The following is a 19,461-nucleotide window of genomic DNA, read 5'->3' on the forward strand; positions in this document are numbered from 1 at the left end:
CGACTTGTCCAAGGTGTACCCCGCCTTCCGCCCGAATGCAGCTGAGATAGGTTCCAGCGACCCCAAAAGGGACAAGCGGTAGAAAATGGATGGATGCTATTTTTGTCCACCGAAATTCTAACAAACTATTTTGTGCTTTTTGGCCATTCAAAGCATGCAGCAAAATGTCTCCTCCGGTACTATTTTTTTTCACTTAAATGTTAAGTTTGTCTTTATTGCTGTGTGTGTATATATATATATATATATATATATATATATATATATATATATATATATATATATATATGTGTGTTTTGTTGTACTTTCGATTCTTTCCCTTTTTTTTTTACAATTTTAACAGTGGTGTTGTATGAAGCTATGACATATTGTTTTTTTTTTTTTACATTTAAAACACCTTTTTGTGGTCTACATACACGCGTAATGGTACTCCTTCGATCTAAATTTAACTTTTTTTTTTTTTTTACAAACAATCTTCAAGCCGCTTTTTGACCGTTCCTTCATAATGCGGTCTAATTTACATGCCGAAGCACACCTCCATTCCAAGCCCCCTTCGACTGCGTCTCCACCAGTCAGCCATGTTGTAGTTTATATATATATATATATATACATATATATATATATATATATATATAAACGTTTATTTGAAATAGGGACAAAGGTTAGTGCATCTGAAACAGTTATCCAATGTATGCATCGTAGTGTTTGTAGCCAAAGCTAATTTACAACACTTGCCCCCAACAACAACAACACAGATCCAACATCATTAAAATAGGAAAATCATAAGCAAAGAGGAGTCGATAATAATGATAATAGTAATAATACAGACAAAGTGCAAACTAGATAAAAGCCACTAATAATAATAGCACAGACAAAGTGCAGACTAGATAAAAACCAATTAGTAAAAATTAGTAAAAACGAAACATGGGAACACGATTGTTGCTCAACTAGCCACAATTTTGTTTGTTTTTTGAAAGTGACAAGTGCAGGTATACCGGTACTTATTGCTTCCATATCGAACCTACTGACAAATAAATTGCAACTATACGCTACAGCAGATGATTTTAGCATGCATGTGCATCAGTGACATGCAGTCACTAGAGGCAGGTGAGGCAGGGCCTCACCTGCCATCATGGAAAGAAAAAAAATGTAAAAAGAAAAAAAAAAAATTAAATTGTTATATGTATCCAGTGATTATACTATAAAGTTATTTTCCATTTAACTTCACCAGTTTTAGATTATTTTTATTCAAAATCGCTGAATTTTCACATTTGCCGTTCAAATACTGAGAAGAGACGGTGCGGTGAACAGCAGCCAGTTGAGGCACGTCACTCAGTGCCGCAACATGGATTGCGCAATGACTCGGCTAACTGCTGGCCTGCTGTGCAGTGAGACTGTATTGCTATATGAATTATATTATACATTTCCATAGTTTAGTTAGCTGAGGTATATAATGTACAGTGTATTTTGTCAACAACTGTATGTGTGTAAAGTATTTCTTGTGCTGAGCGATCATAAAACGGCTGCAAAAGACGCACTGGCTGAGGCTCGCCTCCTGCACCCCTGCCGTAGAATTGTTATATCAACTAAAGCCCACACTTAAACTTTCCACGTGCAAGATTGAATCTATTTAAAAAAATTATTTCATAAGAAGCCAAAAAGTGCAAAAACAATAATGTTGGTGTTGGAGGAGTTGTGAATGACTGCAGGGACACAACATTAGATACACCTGCAGACTGCAGGTGTACCTAATTTACAACTCCTCCAACACAAACATTATTGTTTTTGCACTTTTTGGCTTCTTATTAAATAACTTTTGTAACCTATTTTCATGGGCTTTCCTCTTTGTGATGTTAAGTTCCTGTTATGCGCTGTTATACAGTATATGCCTTGAGCTCTTATTTTGAAGGCGCTAAGAGCGGAAGTGATGTCACGTTGTGGAGGTTTTTGAAAGAAGGTAAATAAAGTGGTCCTCGTGTAAACTGGAGCCGCCGTGTTTGTTATTTTGTAGTTTCATACAGTATAGGCGACATTTATAAACCCTCGGTTACACTTTTTTAAATGGTAGATTCAATCTTGCATGTGGAAAGTTTAAGTGAGGGCTTTAGTTGCGGCGCATGGACTTAATTTCTAAGTAAAGGTAAGACCATAATAACGTTTTTTTTTAATTAAATGTGCTTTTTTGTGTGCTACAGTTTGTATGTGTAAAGTTAAAGTTAAGTTAAAGTACCAATGATTGTCACACACACACTAGGTGTAATGAAATTTGTCCTCTGCATTTGACCCATCCCCTTGATCACCCCCTGGGAGGTGAGGGGAGCAGTGGGCAGCAGCGGCGCCGCGCCTGGGAATCATTTTTGGTGATTTAACCCCCAATTCCAACCCTTGATGCTGAGTGCCAAGCAGGGAAGAATGCTGGTATGAGCTTTTAAACATAACCCATTAACTGCTGCCAATCAAATGGTGAATAAGATACTCTTTAGGGTTCATGTTTGTAAATCTGACTGTGATGAAGTCAGTGCCTCACCAGCCATCAACCTCACCGCATGTCACTGATGTGCATATAAACCACATGCAAGCTGATATTTTCTGCCGATAAGACCTCAAATGTAAGTTTTAAAACTGTTGAAATAAATAATATTGCAAGAAAATCACTGTTTCTGCCAGCCATTGATTGACCAATCTTATGGCCTAATAATAACAAATAAATATTTCAATGAAGTCAAAGATCTAATATCAATAATGATACACAATATGTTTATTATTGTGTGACAGCAGTTTGTAATATTTTGCCATTCTTATGCATTTGAATAACATAACCAAAATACTACACTGAACAAAAAAATTTACTTTTGTTTTTGCTCCCTAAAACATTTACTATAGACAAAATACCTATTTCTTTAAAATGTTGTTCACAAATCTGTGTTAGTGAGCATATCTTCTTTGCCAAGATCATCCATCCCACTTCACAGGTGTGGCATGTCAAGATGCTGATTAAACAGCATGAGGATACTGTAGCTCCAAATAAGGGGGGCCCAGCGGGGGATAGAGAATGATTTAGGACTACGGAAGTGGGGTTAGGTTATGACCCCAGGATGTGGGCGTGGCTTATACTGTAGCTCCAATAAAGGGGGGCCAGCAGGGGAATTATTTATGACTCCAGGAAGTGGCGTGGCTTCTACGTAGCACCTATTCGGGGGGAGCTATTGGGGGGGATGACCTCACACTCATAGGGCTCAGTCTAAACCGGAACCAGGAAGCATACCTCATAACCGGCCACCATTTTAACTTTGTGGGTTGTTTTTTTTTAGCGTGTAAGGCGCCATTTATTGTTACCATGAATTGATTAACATGGACCCCGAATTAAACAAGTTGAAAAACGTATTCGGGTGTTACCATTTAGTGGTCAATTGTACGGAATATGTACTGTACTGTGGAATCTAATAATAAAACTCAATCATTTTGATTGTAGTCTATACATCAGAATGATTTGATTCTTGCAAGCAGAAATGGGTATTAAAACTTGTAGTTTTTTAAGACCACCGCCATTTTAGTTGTAGTCCTTATGTCAGAATGATTTTCGACCCTATAGATGGTAATACATTTTAGTTGTAGTACTATAGCAGTTATTCCGTTTTAAAGGCTTAATCCACCCTCTCAAATGTATTATTTAATTTGATTACAGTGATTTATCATTTTGTATTCACTTTAACTGTAGATAGAACATCAATGCCACTGTCACAGCATGTTCACCCATTTCCAAAAGTTTATTCCTATAACATTCCAAACACAAATCTTATTTTAGTTGTCTCGTACTATAATGACTGTTTTTGTAACTGATTTGAGTTATAACAGATATATATATAAAGTAAAATAACTTAAATAAAATTGTGTTTACTATTTTTTCTTACTTTAAAAGTATAATGTTGTAAAATTTTGTCTTAAATAAAAGTGAACTTTTTCCTTATTTGAAAAATATACTTTCGTATTTAGGGTGTTTCATCTTAAATAAAACTTAACTTTAATCTCATATTTAAAGTATATTGTCTACTTTTTATCTTAAATAAGTTTATTTACTATGTCTTAAATAAAAGTTAATGAAACAAGTATTCTTATTCTAAAAGCATTATGTATACTTTTGTCTTAAATAAAAGTTTCCAAACTTTTAGCTATAAGACTAATGAAAAAACTTAAATTTTGTGTATTCTTGAGTCAGTTTAATGCAAATAAAAGTTTACACGCTATTTTTTAGGTACACTATTAGTAAAAGACGAAGGAAACAATCAACACACTATCTGTATCTGTCAGCTATTAGCTGTAAGTCTGATGAAACAATTTAAACATTATTTGTAATTGTCTACAGTTAGCCATTAAATTTTCCTGAGGGAACTCTCCTGAAGGAATCAATAAAGTACTATCTATCTATCTATTAACTTCAACAGCATGCACAAATATAAATATACGTACTTAAATTTGATTGGTGTATTTTGTTCAAAGTTGAATCATAGTGTCAGCTCTCTTCGCTTCTCTCCAGATGTCTGGGCCCATCAAGAAAACCCACAACACAACAATAAAATGCACTTGTGTTCATTGTCCATAAGATACGCCTGCCCACACCATAACATCACCCCCACCATGAGCCACTCCATTCACAACATTGACATCAGCAAATCGCTCTCCCACACAACGCCACACACCCTGTCTGCCATCTGCCCTGAACAGTAAAAACCAGGACTGATCCGAGAAGAGAACACCTCTCCAACGTGCCAGACACCATCGAATGTGAGCATTTGCTAACTCAAGTCAGTTACGATAACGAACTGCAGTCAGGTCGAGACCCCGATGAGAACGACGAGCATGCAGATGACTTTCCCCGAGACGGTTTTTCAGTTTGTGCAGAATGTCTTTCGTTATGCAAACCAATTATTACAGCAGCTGTCCAGGTGGCTGGTCTCAGACGATCATAACCTTGCACCTGCTGGATGTTGAGGTCCTGGGCTGCTGTGGTTACACGTGATCGCGGTTGTGAGGCCGGTTGGATGCACTGCCAAATTCTCTGAAACGCTTTTGGAGACATCTTATGGTAGAAAAATTAACATTCAATTCACAGGGAACGGCTCTGGTGAACATTCCTGCAGTCAGCATGCCAACTGCACGCTCCCTCAAAACTTACATCTGTGGCATTGTGCTGTATGTAAAACTGCACATTTCAGAGTGGTCTTTTATTGTGGGCAGCCTAAGGTACACCTGTGCAATAATCATGTTGTTTAATCAGCAACATGATATCCCACACCTGGGAGATGCTCACTAACACAGATTTAGACAGATTTGTGAACAATATTTTAAAGAAATAGGACTTTTGTGTATATACTAAAAGTTTTAAATCTTTGAGTCAAACTCATGAAAAATGGGAGCAAAAACAAAAGTATTGCGTTTATAGTTTTGTTCAGTGTAAATGCTCATTGAAATGTATTTAATAGAATACACATTTTTATAAATAAAAATGCAGTGGGGAGTTTTAGGAAGTTTGACATTTTCTTGCTGTAAGGACCTCAAATGTGTTTAAAAAAATAATGCATGAAAATCAATGTTGCTGCCAAACATTGTCCCATAACATGGCCTGATAATAATAATAAGCAATAGTCCTTAAAATTTGTATTAGTCTTTTTTATATTAAAATAATGTGGGATTACATAAACATAATGGCCTTTAAACAATTACATGCACATAACTCATATTTCAGGCTGAGGTAGTTTAAAATGATTAACTTGTTTATAATATTAATACAGTATGACATATGTAGACAGTGGTTTGGGGGGGAAGTTAAATTGTTTGTCTTTAAGACCACGAGTGTGAGTTTTAGTTTCCCACCTGACACTGTTGTAGGGAATTTTTTTTTTAAATGTATGTGAGAGATTTTTTTTGATTAAAAAAAATGTGAGATATTTTTTTAATAAAAAAATATGTTTACATCAGTTCTTGTGAAGCTGGCATTTTTTGGTATTTGGAGAAAATGTGTAAGTAAATTATAAGGACTTCTAAACGATTAAGTGTTTTTTGTAAGGGTGTCCAGATACAACTTTTTTTATACTTACAAACCAATACAGATATTGAGCATTGAGTATTGTCCGATACCATTAATGATCTGACACGATATCAGCATGAAAGGAATCATACTTACTTTGATTTTGTAGAGTGGGTTGTTAGAAAAGGTTTGCTCAAGTGAAATTAGACAAACTGAGAACAATGGTAGGTATGAAAAACTCTAACATATTTATTATTAACCCTCCGGGATGGACTTATGCTTTCTTTAAATTAATGGGGAGTGGCAATTGTTTTTGGCGACATCTACTGAACTTAATCTCATGATGCGAAAACTTTTTTTTTTACTGGATACTTTCTATTACACTTCTGCCTTGGAGACTTTGTACATCTAAGTAACATAACTATAATTATACTTGTTTACATTGTTTTATACTAAGATTAAGGTCACTTTTTACATGTCTTGCTGGTGGGCTATTGTCTGCTCAGCTGTTGTGTAGCTGCTAGCTCCTAGTAGCCCATAATTTGTTTACCTTTTGTAAATTATTTCACTGAACCATTAAAAACGGCCAACTTTGTGTGTTTATTAGAGGACATTAAGCTTTTGGCTGTCCAGCTTTGCAAAAGCGGTGCTTTTATCTTAGCGTTTATATCTGAGATTTTAAATGCAAGCTGATATGTTCATTTTTTTCTATCAACATGGAATTGGGACAACCATAATGTTTTGCTTTCGGTGTTTTTTTTATTTATAATGCGTGATGACCATAGAAGCAGAAACTGACCTGGATGCGAGGTAGTAAAGTGGTACACATCTTTGTGCCTTAAAGAGAAGATATAAGAGGTGATTCCTTCCAAGGAGGTGTTTATGATCTCACAGCTGCAGTGTTGTTTTGCAGACCGTCAAGGTCTCTGAGCTCCTTGGTGGTCTTCTAATTCCAAGAAATCCAGTCAAAGCTCATTCTTGGACATCATAAATCATCACAAGGATTCTTAAAAATTAAAAAAAAAAACGTTATCCAGACATCAACGTCATGCAACCTTGTATAGCAGGGATGAATAGTTACTAAAAATAGTGTACTGTAGACCAGCAGGTGAAAGACTTCCAAGAAGGCTCATTGGGAGGTCTGCTTCCATATTCTGGCCTCTTTTTAGAGAATACTTTGCCAGAAGGTCAACTTCACTTAAAAGGGTAATAATACATTGTATGGGATTTTTTTGGTCTGTCATTATGGTCTGTCTCAATGATCGGCAGCAACCGTGATAACGCATTTTTTTCCTAAAGTGTATTACATATTCACATTTTTTCACTTTAAATCATTTAAAACTAGGGATGTCCGATATTGGCTTTTTGCCGATATCCGATATTCCGATATTGTCCAACTTTTTAATTACCGATACCGATATCAACCGATACATACAGTCGTGGAATTAACACATTATTATGCCTAATTTGGACAACCAGGTATTGTGAAGATAAGGTACTTTTAAAAAAATGTATACAATAAAATAAGATAAATAAATTAAAAACATTTTCTTGAATAAAAAAGAAAGTAAAACAATAAAGAAACAGTTACATAGAAACTAGTAATTAATGAAAATGAGTAAAATTAACTGTTAAAGGTTAGTACTATTAGTGGACCAGCAGCACGCACAATCATGTGTGCTTACGGACTGTATCCCTTGCAGACTGTATTGATATATATTGATATATAATGTAGGAACCAGAATATTAATAACAGAAAGAAAAAACCCTTTTGTGTGAATGAGTGTAAATGGGGGAGGAAGGATTTTTGGGTTGGTGCACTAATTGTAAGTGTATCTTGTGTTTATGTTGATTTAATTTAAAAAAAAAAAAAAAAAAAAAAAAAAAAAACCCGATACCGATAATAAAAAAAACGATACCTATAATTTCCGATATTACATTTTAACGCATTTATCGGCCGATAATATCGGCAGGCCGAAATTATCAGACATCTCTATTTAAAACTAAATGTATTTTGAGGACTTTAGAGCCCTAAAGCCGATATGTTTACACATCATTTCAGTGGTAATTCAAATTTACAGGGAACAGTGTGTTCGTCGCATGCTTTAGGTGGGAGATAGTAGCGCCATCTGGAAGACAAATATACAAAATGTTAAATGGAAGCAGCACAGTAGTTTAGTTTATCCACCCATCCATTTTCTACCGCTTGTCCCTCTCGGGGTGGCTGGAGCCTATCCCAGCTGCACTGGGGCGAAAAGTGGGGTACATCCAGGGCCAACACACATAGTGTTGCCAATCAACCTATCCCAAGGTGCATTTGTTGAGATAAAATCAAAAGAAAAACAAATAGAGCATTTTCTGCTGCAAGGAAAAAATGTCTGTTTTTGTGTAGCTTTGACATTTAAAATGTTCTTTCAAAATGTATTTTATCTGACAAACCTTACCTTCATATCAAACACAGACAAAATGGTGTTCCTAGGATCTGTCAGGGGTTCACCCCTGAGCTGAAGTCTGGCAAGATTTTCTGGCACTTTCTAGGCCACAAGGGGATTTGGCCAGGGTGGCATTCTCCAGGGGGCGCCCCAAGGATGAGGGTGAAAAAATGTATTAATTTAGCACTTAGGGCTATTTGCTCATCATGTCATAGTAATTGTCGGATGAGCACCCTCTACGGTGCAGTACCCTCAGGTTAATTAGAAGTTTAAAAAGTTAATTACAATAGAATAAAAATATATATTTTTTAATAATTAATACTGTACAATGTAACTGAATATGTATTGCAGGCCAAGCGTCTCAAACGAAAACAATAATATAATAACTACTTCTCTTTGTTTATAATGTATATTTTCTGCTGCACTTTTTTTTTTTGGCTGCAGCTGTTACATATACTGTAATATTGTACATGGTAATTGGGATTTGTTATATATTGTATATATTATATAAAAATATAATATAATATAATAATATATCAGTATATACTCCAGCGCTTGCCGTGACCCCAAAAGGGACAAGCGGTAGAAAATGGATGGATGGATATTATAGACTGTATATATAATATGCAAATATTACAAAGATGTCATATTTTATATTGCTACTATGATACAATTTTAGTCTACTTTATACCTGCATTATCCTTTCCATCCTTTGAAACTGAGCTACTGTGTGGAACAATTTCCCTTGTGAATCAATAAAGTTTGTCTAAGTCTAAAGAACAAAAACAAGCAAAGAGAACATAAGAAATTGCGCAGTGAAGTGTTTTTGAGAAATCAGTAGGGTTCTTGTTAAAACACACGACACAAAAATGTTAAAATGAGGTTTACCTTTAACCTTCTCACTGACTAGTTTGTGACATGATTCCCATAAAATCAGTAGGGTTCTTGCTTTGACAGGATGCAACACATAAATCAGATATTAACATGGAGTGTGAAGATATGACCTTTGACTTCAGCTACAATTGCTATGCTAGTTATCTTTCTTCCATAAATAAGGGTTATTGCCTTGCCATAAACCATAAACACACTGTGCATGCATTAGAAAATGAATTTTACTAATCTGACCTTTTCACCTCAGTTCACATATGCTGCGACGCCAATAAGAAGCAGCACTCAGTGAAAGTTGTAACCTGTGGAGATATGACAAGAAACATTTACTGTACAACCTTTGCTATGCCATCAATAACAATGTGCGAACTGACCTTTAACCCCCTCAGTGAAGACACAGGGTTGCGGTGCACTGCATGCATTCCACACGGCACATTCAAATATCATATGAAACATTTTATTGATGTCCATAAAATGCAGGGAGGATATGGGCGAGAAAAAGCAACATTAATTCCATTTCTCACTATGATTACATCTCAGGATAAAAAGCACCAACACCACACACACGGTAAACACATGTTCCATCACAAGCGCCTCACCATCATCATCATCATCATGTCTGCTGAGAGTGGGAGAACGAACTCATGGAGCTTTCTCGAGCTCCAGTGCTGGATGGATGTGTCAGTGAGAACCAAGGTGGCCAAATGGCGGCCGGAAACTTTAGGCAAGATTCTGAATTTTCCCCTTTGACCCTGAGGCTTATCGCTAACAGAGTTGCCCACACTTGAGTCACACTGCGGACATCTTTGAAAGGAGTATATATTCATATATCGTGACAATGAATCAACACTTATTGTTGGCTAAACCGACCAGAGCGGAGTACGCATCACAGTGAAAATTGTGTACACACTGTCCATATTTTGTATGAGCACCATTGCCATCTCATGTTTTGCTCAATGAACCGCAGCTCCCCAGCACCAGCAGCTCTTACGCAAGACCCGCCATCACTGTTTGGTCATCTTGAGTTGAGTTTGAGGACCATATATTGGAAAACTACCCAGGAAGGGATCGTGCTTTTCATCTTTGTGTGAGCCACAGTCCCCCCAGTGCCGGTAGCACTTGTGCAGCCCCTGACCATGATGCTACCATCCCTATTTTGCTGTCGTAAAGATGTGTTTGGACTTTTGTTGGAGAACTGCCATGAAGGGGATTAATTGTTTTCTTCTTCAGAATGTTGGAATTAATTTTCACTTTAATAAACTGCAGCTCTTCAGTGCCGGTGGCACTCGTGCAACCCCAGACCATTACGATACTGCCAGCGCTAAGTTGTCTTAAAAGTGTGTTTGGACATGTCATGTTGGAAAACTGCTACGAAGGGGATCAATCATTTTCTTCAGAATTTTGGAATACATTTTCGTCTCAATACGCAGCTTACCGGTGACGATAGCACTCGTGCAGCCATAGCCCATGACGCCACTATCACTATTTAGTTGTCTTAGAGCTGTGTTCAATTTCTTCTTCAGAATTTCGGAAATAATGTTCACTTAAATAAACCAGTGCAGGCAGCAGTCCTAGACTATGACGCTACTACCTCAATTTAGTTGTCTTGGAGGTGTGGTCGTGTTAACATGTTTCTCCCTTTATACTGGGTTAACGCATGCGCAAAGTTTGTGGGTGGGAAGTGGGGTTTGAGTGTTTCCGGTTTTTCCTCTGTGCAGCAGTTGATTAAAAGTTGCGAACCAGAATAAACGTTGTGTTTATTCACCTCCATTTAACATCTGTAGCAGAGGATGGTTGAGGATGGCAGTAAACTATAAAATACCGCCGAGGTTTGACGAGTCCAGGCCATACGAGTGCTGGAAAAATGAAGTTAACATTTGGACGCGGGTTACAGAACTCGGGAAGAAAAAGCAAGCACTGGCTGTGGCTTTGGGACTTTAAGGAAGAGCCAGAGAAATTGCAATGGAGATATCTGCGGAGGAGTTGGACAATGACAACAGTATGACGGCATTATTTGTGAAAGAGGAAAAGGATCGTGCAAACGAAGCGTACACGTACTTCGACCGCATCCCCAAAAATAGTTCAGTTTCAATGGTGGATTATATTGTTGACTTTGAACTAGGGCTGGGCGATCTATCGATATACGCGATACATCGAGGGTTTGTCTCTGTGCGATAAAGAAAATGACTATATCGTGATATTGGAGTATATGTTCTCACGCAGTTGCTTTTAGCTGCTGGAATTACACTACAGGCTCTTCCCACTCTTTCTTGTGTCTCCTTCTCACAGACAGCAAGCGCACCTTCTTACATACGTCACACGTCACATACGTATACGCCCTCGCGGCGCAGAGACGTAGCAGCATGGCTAAAGTTAGCTGTGGTGCGAGTGGTAACACGAGAGAAAGAAGGTGCAAATCTGGTAACAAATGAAGGAAGAATTAATTCCCAAGAAATACAGCAGGGGGTCAATCGTCTGGCGGTGGTTTGGCTTCAAGTGGGAATATGTCGAACAGACAACCGCAATTTGTCAAGTGTGGGGCAAAAGCGTTTCTACAAAAAGTAGCATGACTGCTAACATGTAGCATCATTTGAAAAGTCACCCGCTAGAGAATGAAGAGTGCTTACTCCGCATGTCAACATCTCCGTTCGGTGCCACACGCCCACACCATCGAAATGCCGAGGCAAACATTTCCAGATCAACACCGTATGAAAAAATGAGTCCACGACAAAAGGAGATAATGTCCGCAGGAACCTATCACATAGCGAAGGACGTACACTATTTGATTTCCTAATATGCAGCTCATTTTTATTTGACAGTTATTGAAATATCTTGTGTGACATCATGTTTTTAAACTATTGTAGTGGCGTTCTGTACAAAAAGTGCACTTTAATTTAGTGTTGTTTTGATAAGTCATCTTAGTGACATCATGCACTTAAGTGCACTAATAGCTTGTTTTAAAATGTCTCTGACAATCTTGCACTTTCTGTTTTGGAAATGACATGAATGTTTGTGTCACTGCTTAATAACTGTTTAACAAATACAGTTTTGGTCAATTTACTTAGTTGTGATTTCCTTCTCTGCCTGAAAGTTTAAAATGAGCATATATTACTGCAGTATGAACAAGAATGTTTTAATGTAGACACATAGAATCATCATACTGCTGTGATTATATGCATCAAGTGTTCATTCAAGGCTAAGGCAAAATATCGAGATATGTATCGTGTATCGCGATATGGCCTAAAATATCGAGATATTAAAAAAAGGCCATATCGCCCAGACCTACTTTGAACATCGCTACAACCGGATGAAAAGGTACAATATGACACTCCCTGATGCGTTGTTGGCCTTTAAACTTCTTGACACAGCCTGCCTCGGTGAGAAAGACAGGCAGCTGGCACTGACGGCTAACACAGAGCTAAGCTTCTCGTCAATGAAGTCAGCTCTCAAACGGATATTAGGAGGTAAAACAACGGGCTCGTCAAGCGAGATACAACTGAACCAGGACGCAGCTTTCCTCACAGAACAGCCACAATGGAGAGGAAGACGGAACACACCGTTTCAACGTGGACAACAAAGATCGGTGACGCCGTTACCAGGTACAAACCCACTGGATAAGTACGGTAAACGATCACGATGTGCCGTATGTCAAAGCACATGCCACTGGGCGAAGGACTGCCCGCACAAAAAGCACGAACAAGTAAGATTGACTGAAAATGACAATTTGGATGAAGTTAATATCACACTGTTAACAAATGATCTAAAGCTGAGATTTTTATGACTGAAGCTGCAGGCTCAGCAATCATAGACACCGCCTGCACTGGCACAGTATGTGAAGAAAAGTGGCTTGAAGGTTATGGAGATAATCTCAATGAAAAGCAGGTAACTAATCTCAGAAGTACAGAAAGGTCTAGCAACAGACAGTTTGGTTTTGGAGATGGAAATGTGATTCATTCCACCAGAAAAGTGCATCTACCAGCTAAAATAGGATGGACAAAGTGTAACATTGAGACAGAAGTTGTCAAAGTCGATATTCCACTCCTGCTGAGTAAAACATCATTAAAAAAGGCAGGAACTACGTTAGACATGGAAAACGACAGGGCAGTGATGTTTAAGCAGCAGATACCTCTTCAGTTTACCAGCTCAGGCTCAGTGGTGACATAAGAGATAATGATGACATGGAATGTCGGATACAAGATTTATTTGCTGAAGATGAAGTCCTGATCGTAACAGAAAATATGTCCACAATCGAGAAGAACAAGGTCCTCCTCAAACTTCACAAACAATTTGGCCATGCATCAGCAGATCGCCTGCATAAGCTAATTCAAAGTTCAGGGAACAAAGACAAGGACTGTCTCACTATTTTGCAACAAATAGTGGATGCATGTGACACGTGCCAAAGATATAGCAAGACAAAGCCAAAGCCAGCTGCTTTAAACCTAACTGTATTCAGCGATGCTTCATTAGGAAATCTTCCTGATGGCGGTACACAAGGGGGCATGTTGATCACACTAATGGGAAAAGGAGGTAAATTCTCCCCCCTTTACTGGCAGTCCAAGAGGATTCGACGAGTGGTGCGAAGCACACTTGCTGGAGAGACTCTTGCCATGTCGGATGGAATAGACAACGCTGTGTTTCTTGCCACCCTTTATTTTGAGCTCACTACTGGCACCGCTGGTCTAAATGCTCCAGCCTTAGTTTGTGTGACTGATAATCATTCCCTCTATGATGCTCTTCCATCAACAAAACATGTCACAGAGAAAAGGCTTCGGTTAGATATAAGTGGCATCAAAGAACTAATTCACAACAGAAAAATACAGAAAGTGATTTGTCAGCAACAAAAACTCAACTGGCTGACTGTCTTACGAAAAAGGGGGCATCACCTTTGATGCTTTTGAAAGCATTGAGTGAAGGGAAATGGGTTCTTACCTAAATTGATTTTATTGTTTCTGTTGTTTAAAAAGACATTTGTTTTGTTCTCAAGAAACATGTGCTATTTAATTTTTTTATTTATAAAAGATAGGGAGATTGTTAACATGTTTCTCCATATACTGGGTTAACGCATGCGCAGTGTTTGTGGGCGGGAAGTGGGGATTGAGTGTTTCCGGTTTTTCCACTGTGCAGCAGGTGATTAAAAGTTGTGAACCAGAATAAACGTTGTGTCTATTCACCTCCATTTAACAGTTGCACTCCTTATATTGGAAAATTGCCATTAATGGGATCAATATTTTTTTCTTCAGAATAATGGCAGTTAATTTTTGCCTTAACACACTGCAGCTCTCCGGGACTAGGAGCACTCATGCAGCCCTGAACCATGACGCTATTATCACTATTTAGTGGTCTTAGAGGTGTGTTTAGGAGGGATCGATCTTTATGTTCTTCAGAATGATGGAATTTTGCCTCAATTAAACCGCAGCTCTCCACTGCCGGTAGCACTTGTGCAACTCTAGACCACACTGCTACTACCACTATTTAGTCGTCTTAGAGGTGTGTTTAAGGGATCAATAATTCTGTTCTTCAGAATGTTGGATTTCATTTTCGACTCAGATAAACCGCAGTTCCCCAGTGCTGGCAGCAGTCCTGCAGTCCTGCAGCCCTAGACCATGACGCTACTAACTCAATTTAGTTGTCTTGGAGGTGTGTTTGGACTCCTTATATTGGAAAATTGCTATTAATGGGATCAAACATTTTTTTCTTCAGAATGTTGGAGTTAATTTTCGCCTCAACAAACTGCAGCTCTCCAGTGCGAGGAGCACTCATGCAGCCCTGAACCATGACGCTACTATCACTATTTAGTTGTCTTAGAGGTGTGTTTAGAGGGATCGATCTTTATGTTCTTCAGAATGATGGAATTTTGCCACTCACTGCCAGTAGCACTCGTGCTACTTTAGACCATGACGCTACTATCGCTATTTAGTTGTCTTAGAGGTGTGTTTAGGGGAACAATAATTCTGTTCAGAATGTTGGAATTCATTTGCGCCTCAAATGAACCAGTTTCCCAGTGCTAACAGCACTCGTGCAGCCCCAGACCATGACGCTATTGCCAATATTTACTTGTCTTAGGTTTGTTTGGACTCCTTATATTGGAAAATTGCCATTAAGGCTGTTTGCAACATTTACACAGATACCTAGAGGGCGCTAACTTTCCAATGTATTTTAAGCGTTACATCCCGCGCTTTAGGACGTAATGATGTAACTACGTTCGTAAGTAACTCGTGCATGCGTATTAGCTTTGGGTGTTGTTAGCTAATAGTGATTTGGATAGTTAGTGTTAGCTGTCATTGAATGTATATTCTATCATAACATGACTGCAAATTGCATGTACATGTTGACGAGACAGGGTGAGTGACAGCCATAAACACCAATAACTTTTTTTTAGACCAAACAAAAATGATTACATAAACTTAGTAATTGGGAAAAAAATAGAGTTTTAAAACAATGGTGTTCTGTTAAACCGATAACGCTAACATAAGCTAATCAATTGTGTTTTTGTTATATTTGTTGCTTTGAAAAGTGCAACTGTGAGGATGCTGCAAACAGCCCTTTTAGGATGATCAATAATTTTCTTCTGAGAGTTGGAATTCATTTTCGCCTCGATAAACCGCAGCTCCCCAGTGCCAGTGGCACTTATGCAGCCCTAGACCATGAGGCTACAACCAATACGTTAGACTACATTCCAGGGTCCACAGCCCTTCAGCTACATCAATGCAGTATTTACATCATGTAGAATTACTGTATATTAAAACAGGTAAAAAAAGACGAGGCTCTCACTTGCACATACACCACAGCTGCATCCAGAAAGCTGCCCACGTTGAAGGTTTACTGACGGAAGAAAACACCCGACTGCACAACTGCAGAAGAATTAGCTGCCATTTTTCCTCGTTTTAAGTGAAGTAGAGCATCACGTTTCTACAAAGAGGACAGAAAGCAGTGAGACAAAAAACAAAAGGCAGGCGTGTGATGGAAACACCAATGATTAAAAAAAAAAACACTCAGTCCCGGTTTAAACAGACTACAGTCTCTAATTGTGTCTTCAAAACATAGAAATAAGAGTTACACATGGACAGGCTCACATACAAACAAGTGTTTTACATTTAGTGCGGCTCTTGCAATACCCACAATATATATATATATATGAAAAAAAAGAAACAAGGAGGGGGGCCTCATCTGTAAAACACATTTTGTTTGCACCATGAAAAACAGAAGCACCATTTTTCCTGCAGAATTCCTAAATAGGTATAAGAAAAGAAAAGATAAAGACAGGAAGTTGTGTTCGCCCCACAAAGCACCTTATTTGTGCACATCACAGAATGCGCAATGTTGGTTAAGGTCATACAGTGGCATTAAGGACCCAATGTGGGAGTCCAAATGCAGCACCTAGAGATTCCCCTCATATAATATATATCTATATATATTTAGACAGTATATTTTATAACATTAAATATAGCTTTGTGTTGGCGCTGGAGAGAAAGCCTTTGTACAAAACAGTGTGTTAGTTTCACTCCCAATTTTTTTTTCCATACGTGTGAAACAGGAGAAATAAAAACCAAAAAGGGGGTCTTTACAAAATGTCCCCGTCTCATTTCTTTTGTATTTTTCAGTTGTGTTTTTTTTTTTCAAATGTAGGAATAAATAAAAACCAGGCACTGTCCAATTTAGCACCATTGTTTTCTGACAGTGAGTGACACACTATTGCATTCTACAACGTCAACACATTTCCAGATAAAAAGAACAAAAAAGGCGAATGAGGGACATAAATATATAAATCTAATACAACTGTACAGTCAAGAGAATCATATTCACAGTACAAACACAAAAAAGGACAATCAAAAGCAAACCAGGAGGAGGTGTGAAGTAGTCCAGTAATTTGTTGTGATGGGGAAAAAAAAGACGTTTTACCAGTGTGTGAAGATGTATATTTAGCGTCCTAAATCATGCTCTTAGCACCCAGCAGCACAAATAAATATACAAAGTTCAGCTTAAGAAGAGGTTAAAAATGTCCTGCTTTGAAAAGGTTTCCGTCACACTTAGAAAAATTGACAACAGGACTAATAAATACAAAAAAAACAAGCTCCAGATATTATTATTATTATTATTAATATGAACTACCTGGATTCAACTTCACTTAACTTGGCAGCATCGCATCACCTGCCAGAGAGAATGAACACAGAGCACCGTTTCTTAGCAGAGTAATCAACAGTTCATGGATTTAACTCTTTTTTTCTTAAACTAGTCGGAAATAAACACTTATTTGTTAGGAGTAAGCACGCTTTTACACCTCAAATATGTCTTATTACCTAACAGCAGTCACGCTCTCTGATATGTCAATGATAGGACATCAATCGCTTTGATAGTCAACAAATTATAGCTCCATTATTGATCAGTTAGATAGATATATATTTTTTTAGGTGGGACCTAATTAAGTGAAAATATCTAAGTGGTTTGCACAAGCAGACAATCCTTTTATGCTACAAAAGTAACTATGTTGCAATCCAGTGTGAAAGCAGATCTAAATCGTTTCCTCATCTTGTTCATCAGTCAGATGTTTAGAATCATCACAACAAAAATCACACACACCTCAAATAGGAACAACTGTCTAAAGAGCAGAGCTCAATGAACAGGTCAAACAGGAAGTTGCACCTCCATGACAGGAAGTAGTGTGCTTGTTGATTTAATCACTTGCACATGGGGGGAGATAGAACTTAGCAGCTCGATGTTAACACTCATTGATTGTTACTAGAGTTTAACCGCAGCTTTAAACCATCTTTGTGAAGGAAACAATGTGAAAAGAAATATAACACTTTGCAATTCAAAACATGACCGGTTCTGTTGATCCTGCTCATGGTGATCACATCTGTGTGTTTGTGCGTGTGTCCCAGTACAGAAGCCGGTCCTGTAGTGCAGATGTAATTAAAGCACCAGTGAGTGAGGAGCAGAGTGCCTTGGTCCAACACCTGGATATTTGCATAGTTTATTTCCTGTTGAGGTAGTTTTCAGCAATTACCTGCAAAGTTGACACAAAACAAAAGACATGATGAGCAACATACAACGAAGCATGTAAAATGCCCCCTTTTCACTACACACTAACACTTGGCTATTGATGCTTTTTAGAAGTCAAAACTGGGTAATGTGAGTTACGAGGTATGAGGTCTGATATCAGGTCAACCGAGTTGATACCTTACCATATACCATTGCTAATTTGTCGAGCAGATTTACCTTAGTAATATTTGAGGAGACAAGACATGGACAAAAATTAACGTGGCAGCGTTGGCTTACCATCCGTTTGTGCTGCAGTATCATACTAAGTCTCCAATTTGCTGTGACTACGGCTATCATCTTATGAAAACCTTGAATTGAAAATCTCAGAAAATGTGGGGTTTTCAAAAACTAAACCATGATTATCCAAATTATAACAAAGGCTTTACATATCTCACTTTGGATGTAATGAGTTTGTATCGCATAATAGTTTCACAGCTGCTTTATTTTTCTCCACGCTTTGAACCATGCGCTTTACACAATGTTGCGGCTAACTTACAGATTTTTATGGGTTCAAAAGCTTCACATGCCGCCAATAAATTTAGCCTCGTCATAGCAGACCAATAAAATTGCAGAACGGGTCACGGTGGACCAATTAAATTGTTCACATTAAATCCAGCGCACTCACACAATCATTCAGTAAGCCATTTAGCATGTTATGGACTCACCCTCCTCATGGAGAAGTAACATGTAATGTACATATTTAGTGTTTCAATGTGTACACCTGCATTTTATACAACCCCTGGCAAAAAATGATGGAATCACCAGACTTGGAGGATGTTCATTCATTTGCTTAATTCTGTAAAATCATTCAGTCAGCCTTTTAGCGTGTTATGGACTCACCCTCATTATATAGAAGTATCATGTAATGTAAATATCTAGTGATTCAATGTGTACACCTGTGTTTTATACAAACCCTGGCTAAAAAGATGGAATCACCAGACTTAAAGGATGTCCATTCCTTTTCGTAATTTTGTCCAAAAAAAAATGTATTACAGATATGACACAAAACTATAGTCACTTCAAATGGCAACTTTCTGGCTTTAAGAAACATTAAAATAAATCAAGAATATAAATTGTGGT

At 37.9% G+C, this 19,461-nt stretch overlaps 1 protein-coding gene across 6 annotated transcripts in view; it reads right to left on the minus strand.

The window, feature by feature from the left end:
* Positions 1-17,235: 17,235 nt before the first annotated feature.
* dot1l (DOT1-like histone H3K79 methyltransferase) overlaps positions 17,236-19,461 on the minus strand; it is a 46,147-nt gene continuing 43,921 nt past the window's right edge. For all 6 annotated transcript variants that reach the window (XM_061977929.1, XM_061977930.1, XM_061977933.1 and 3 more), the window contains one exon: positions 17,236-18,346. Coding sequence is in view for 2 of the 6 variants with exons in the window: in XM_061977933.1 (XP_061833917.1) it covers positions 18,336-18,346 (11 nt within the window). In the remaining 4 variants the exon portion in view is untranslated. The remainder of the gene's footprint in view (positions 18,347-19,461) is intronic.

This window comes from Nerophis lumbriciformis, linkage group LG18 (assembly GCF_033978685.3).
Source record: "Nerophis lumbriciformis linkage group LG18, RoL_Nlum_v2.1, whole genome shotgun sequence".
NCBI lineage: Eukaryota > Metazoa > Chordata > Actinopteri > Syngnathiformes > Syngnathidae > Nerophis > Nerophis lumbriciformis.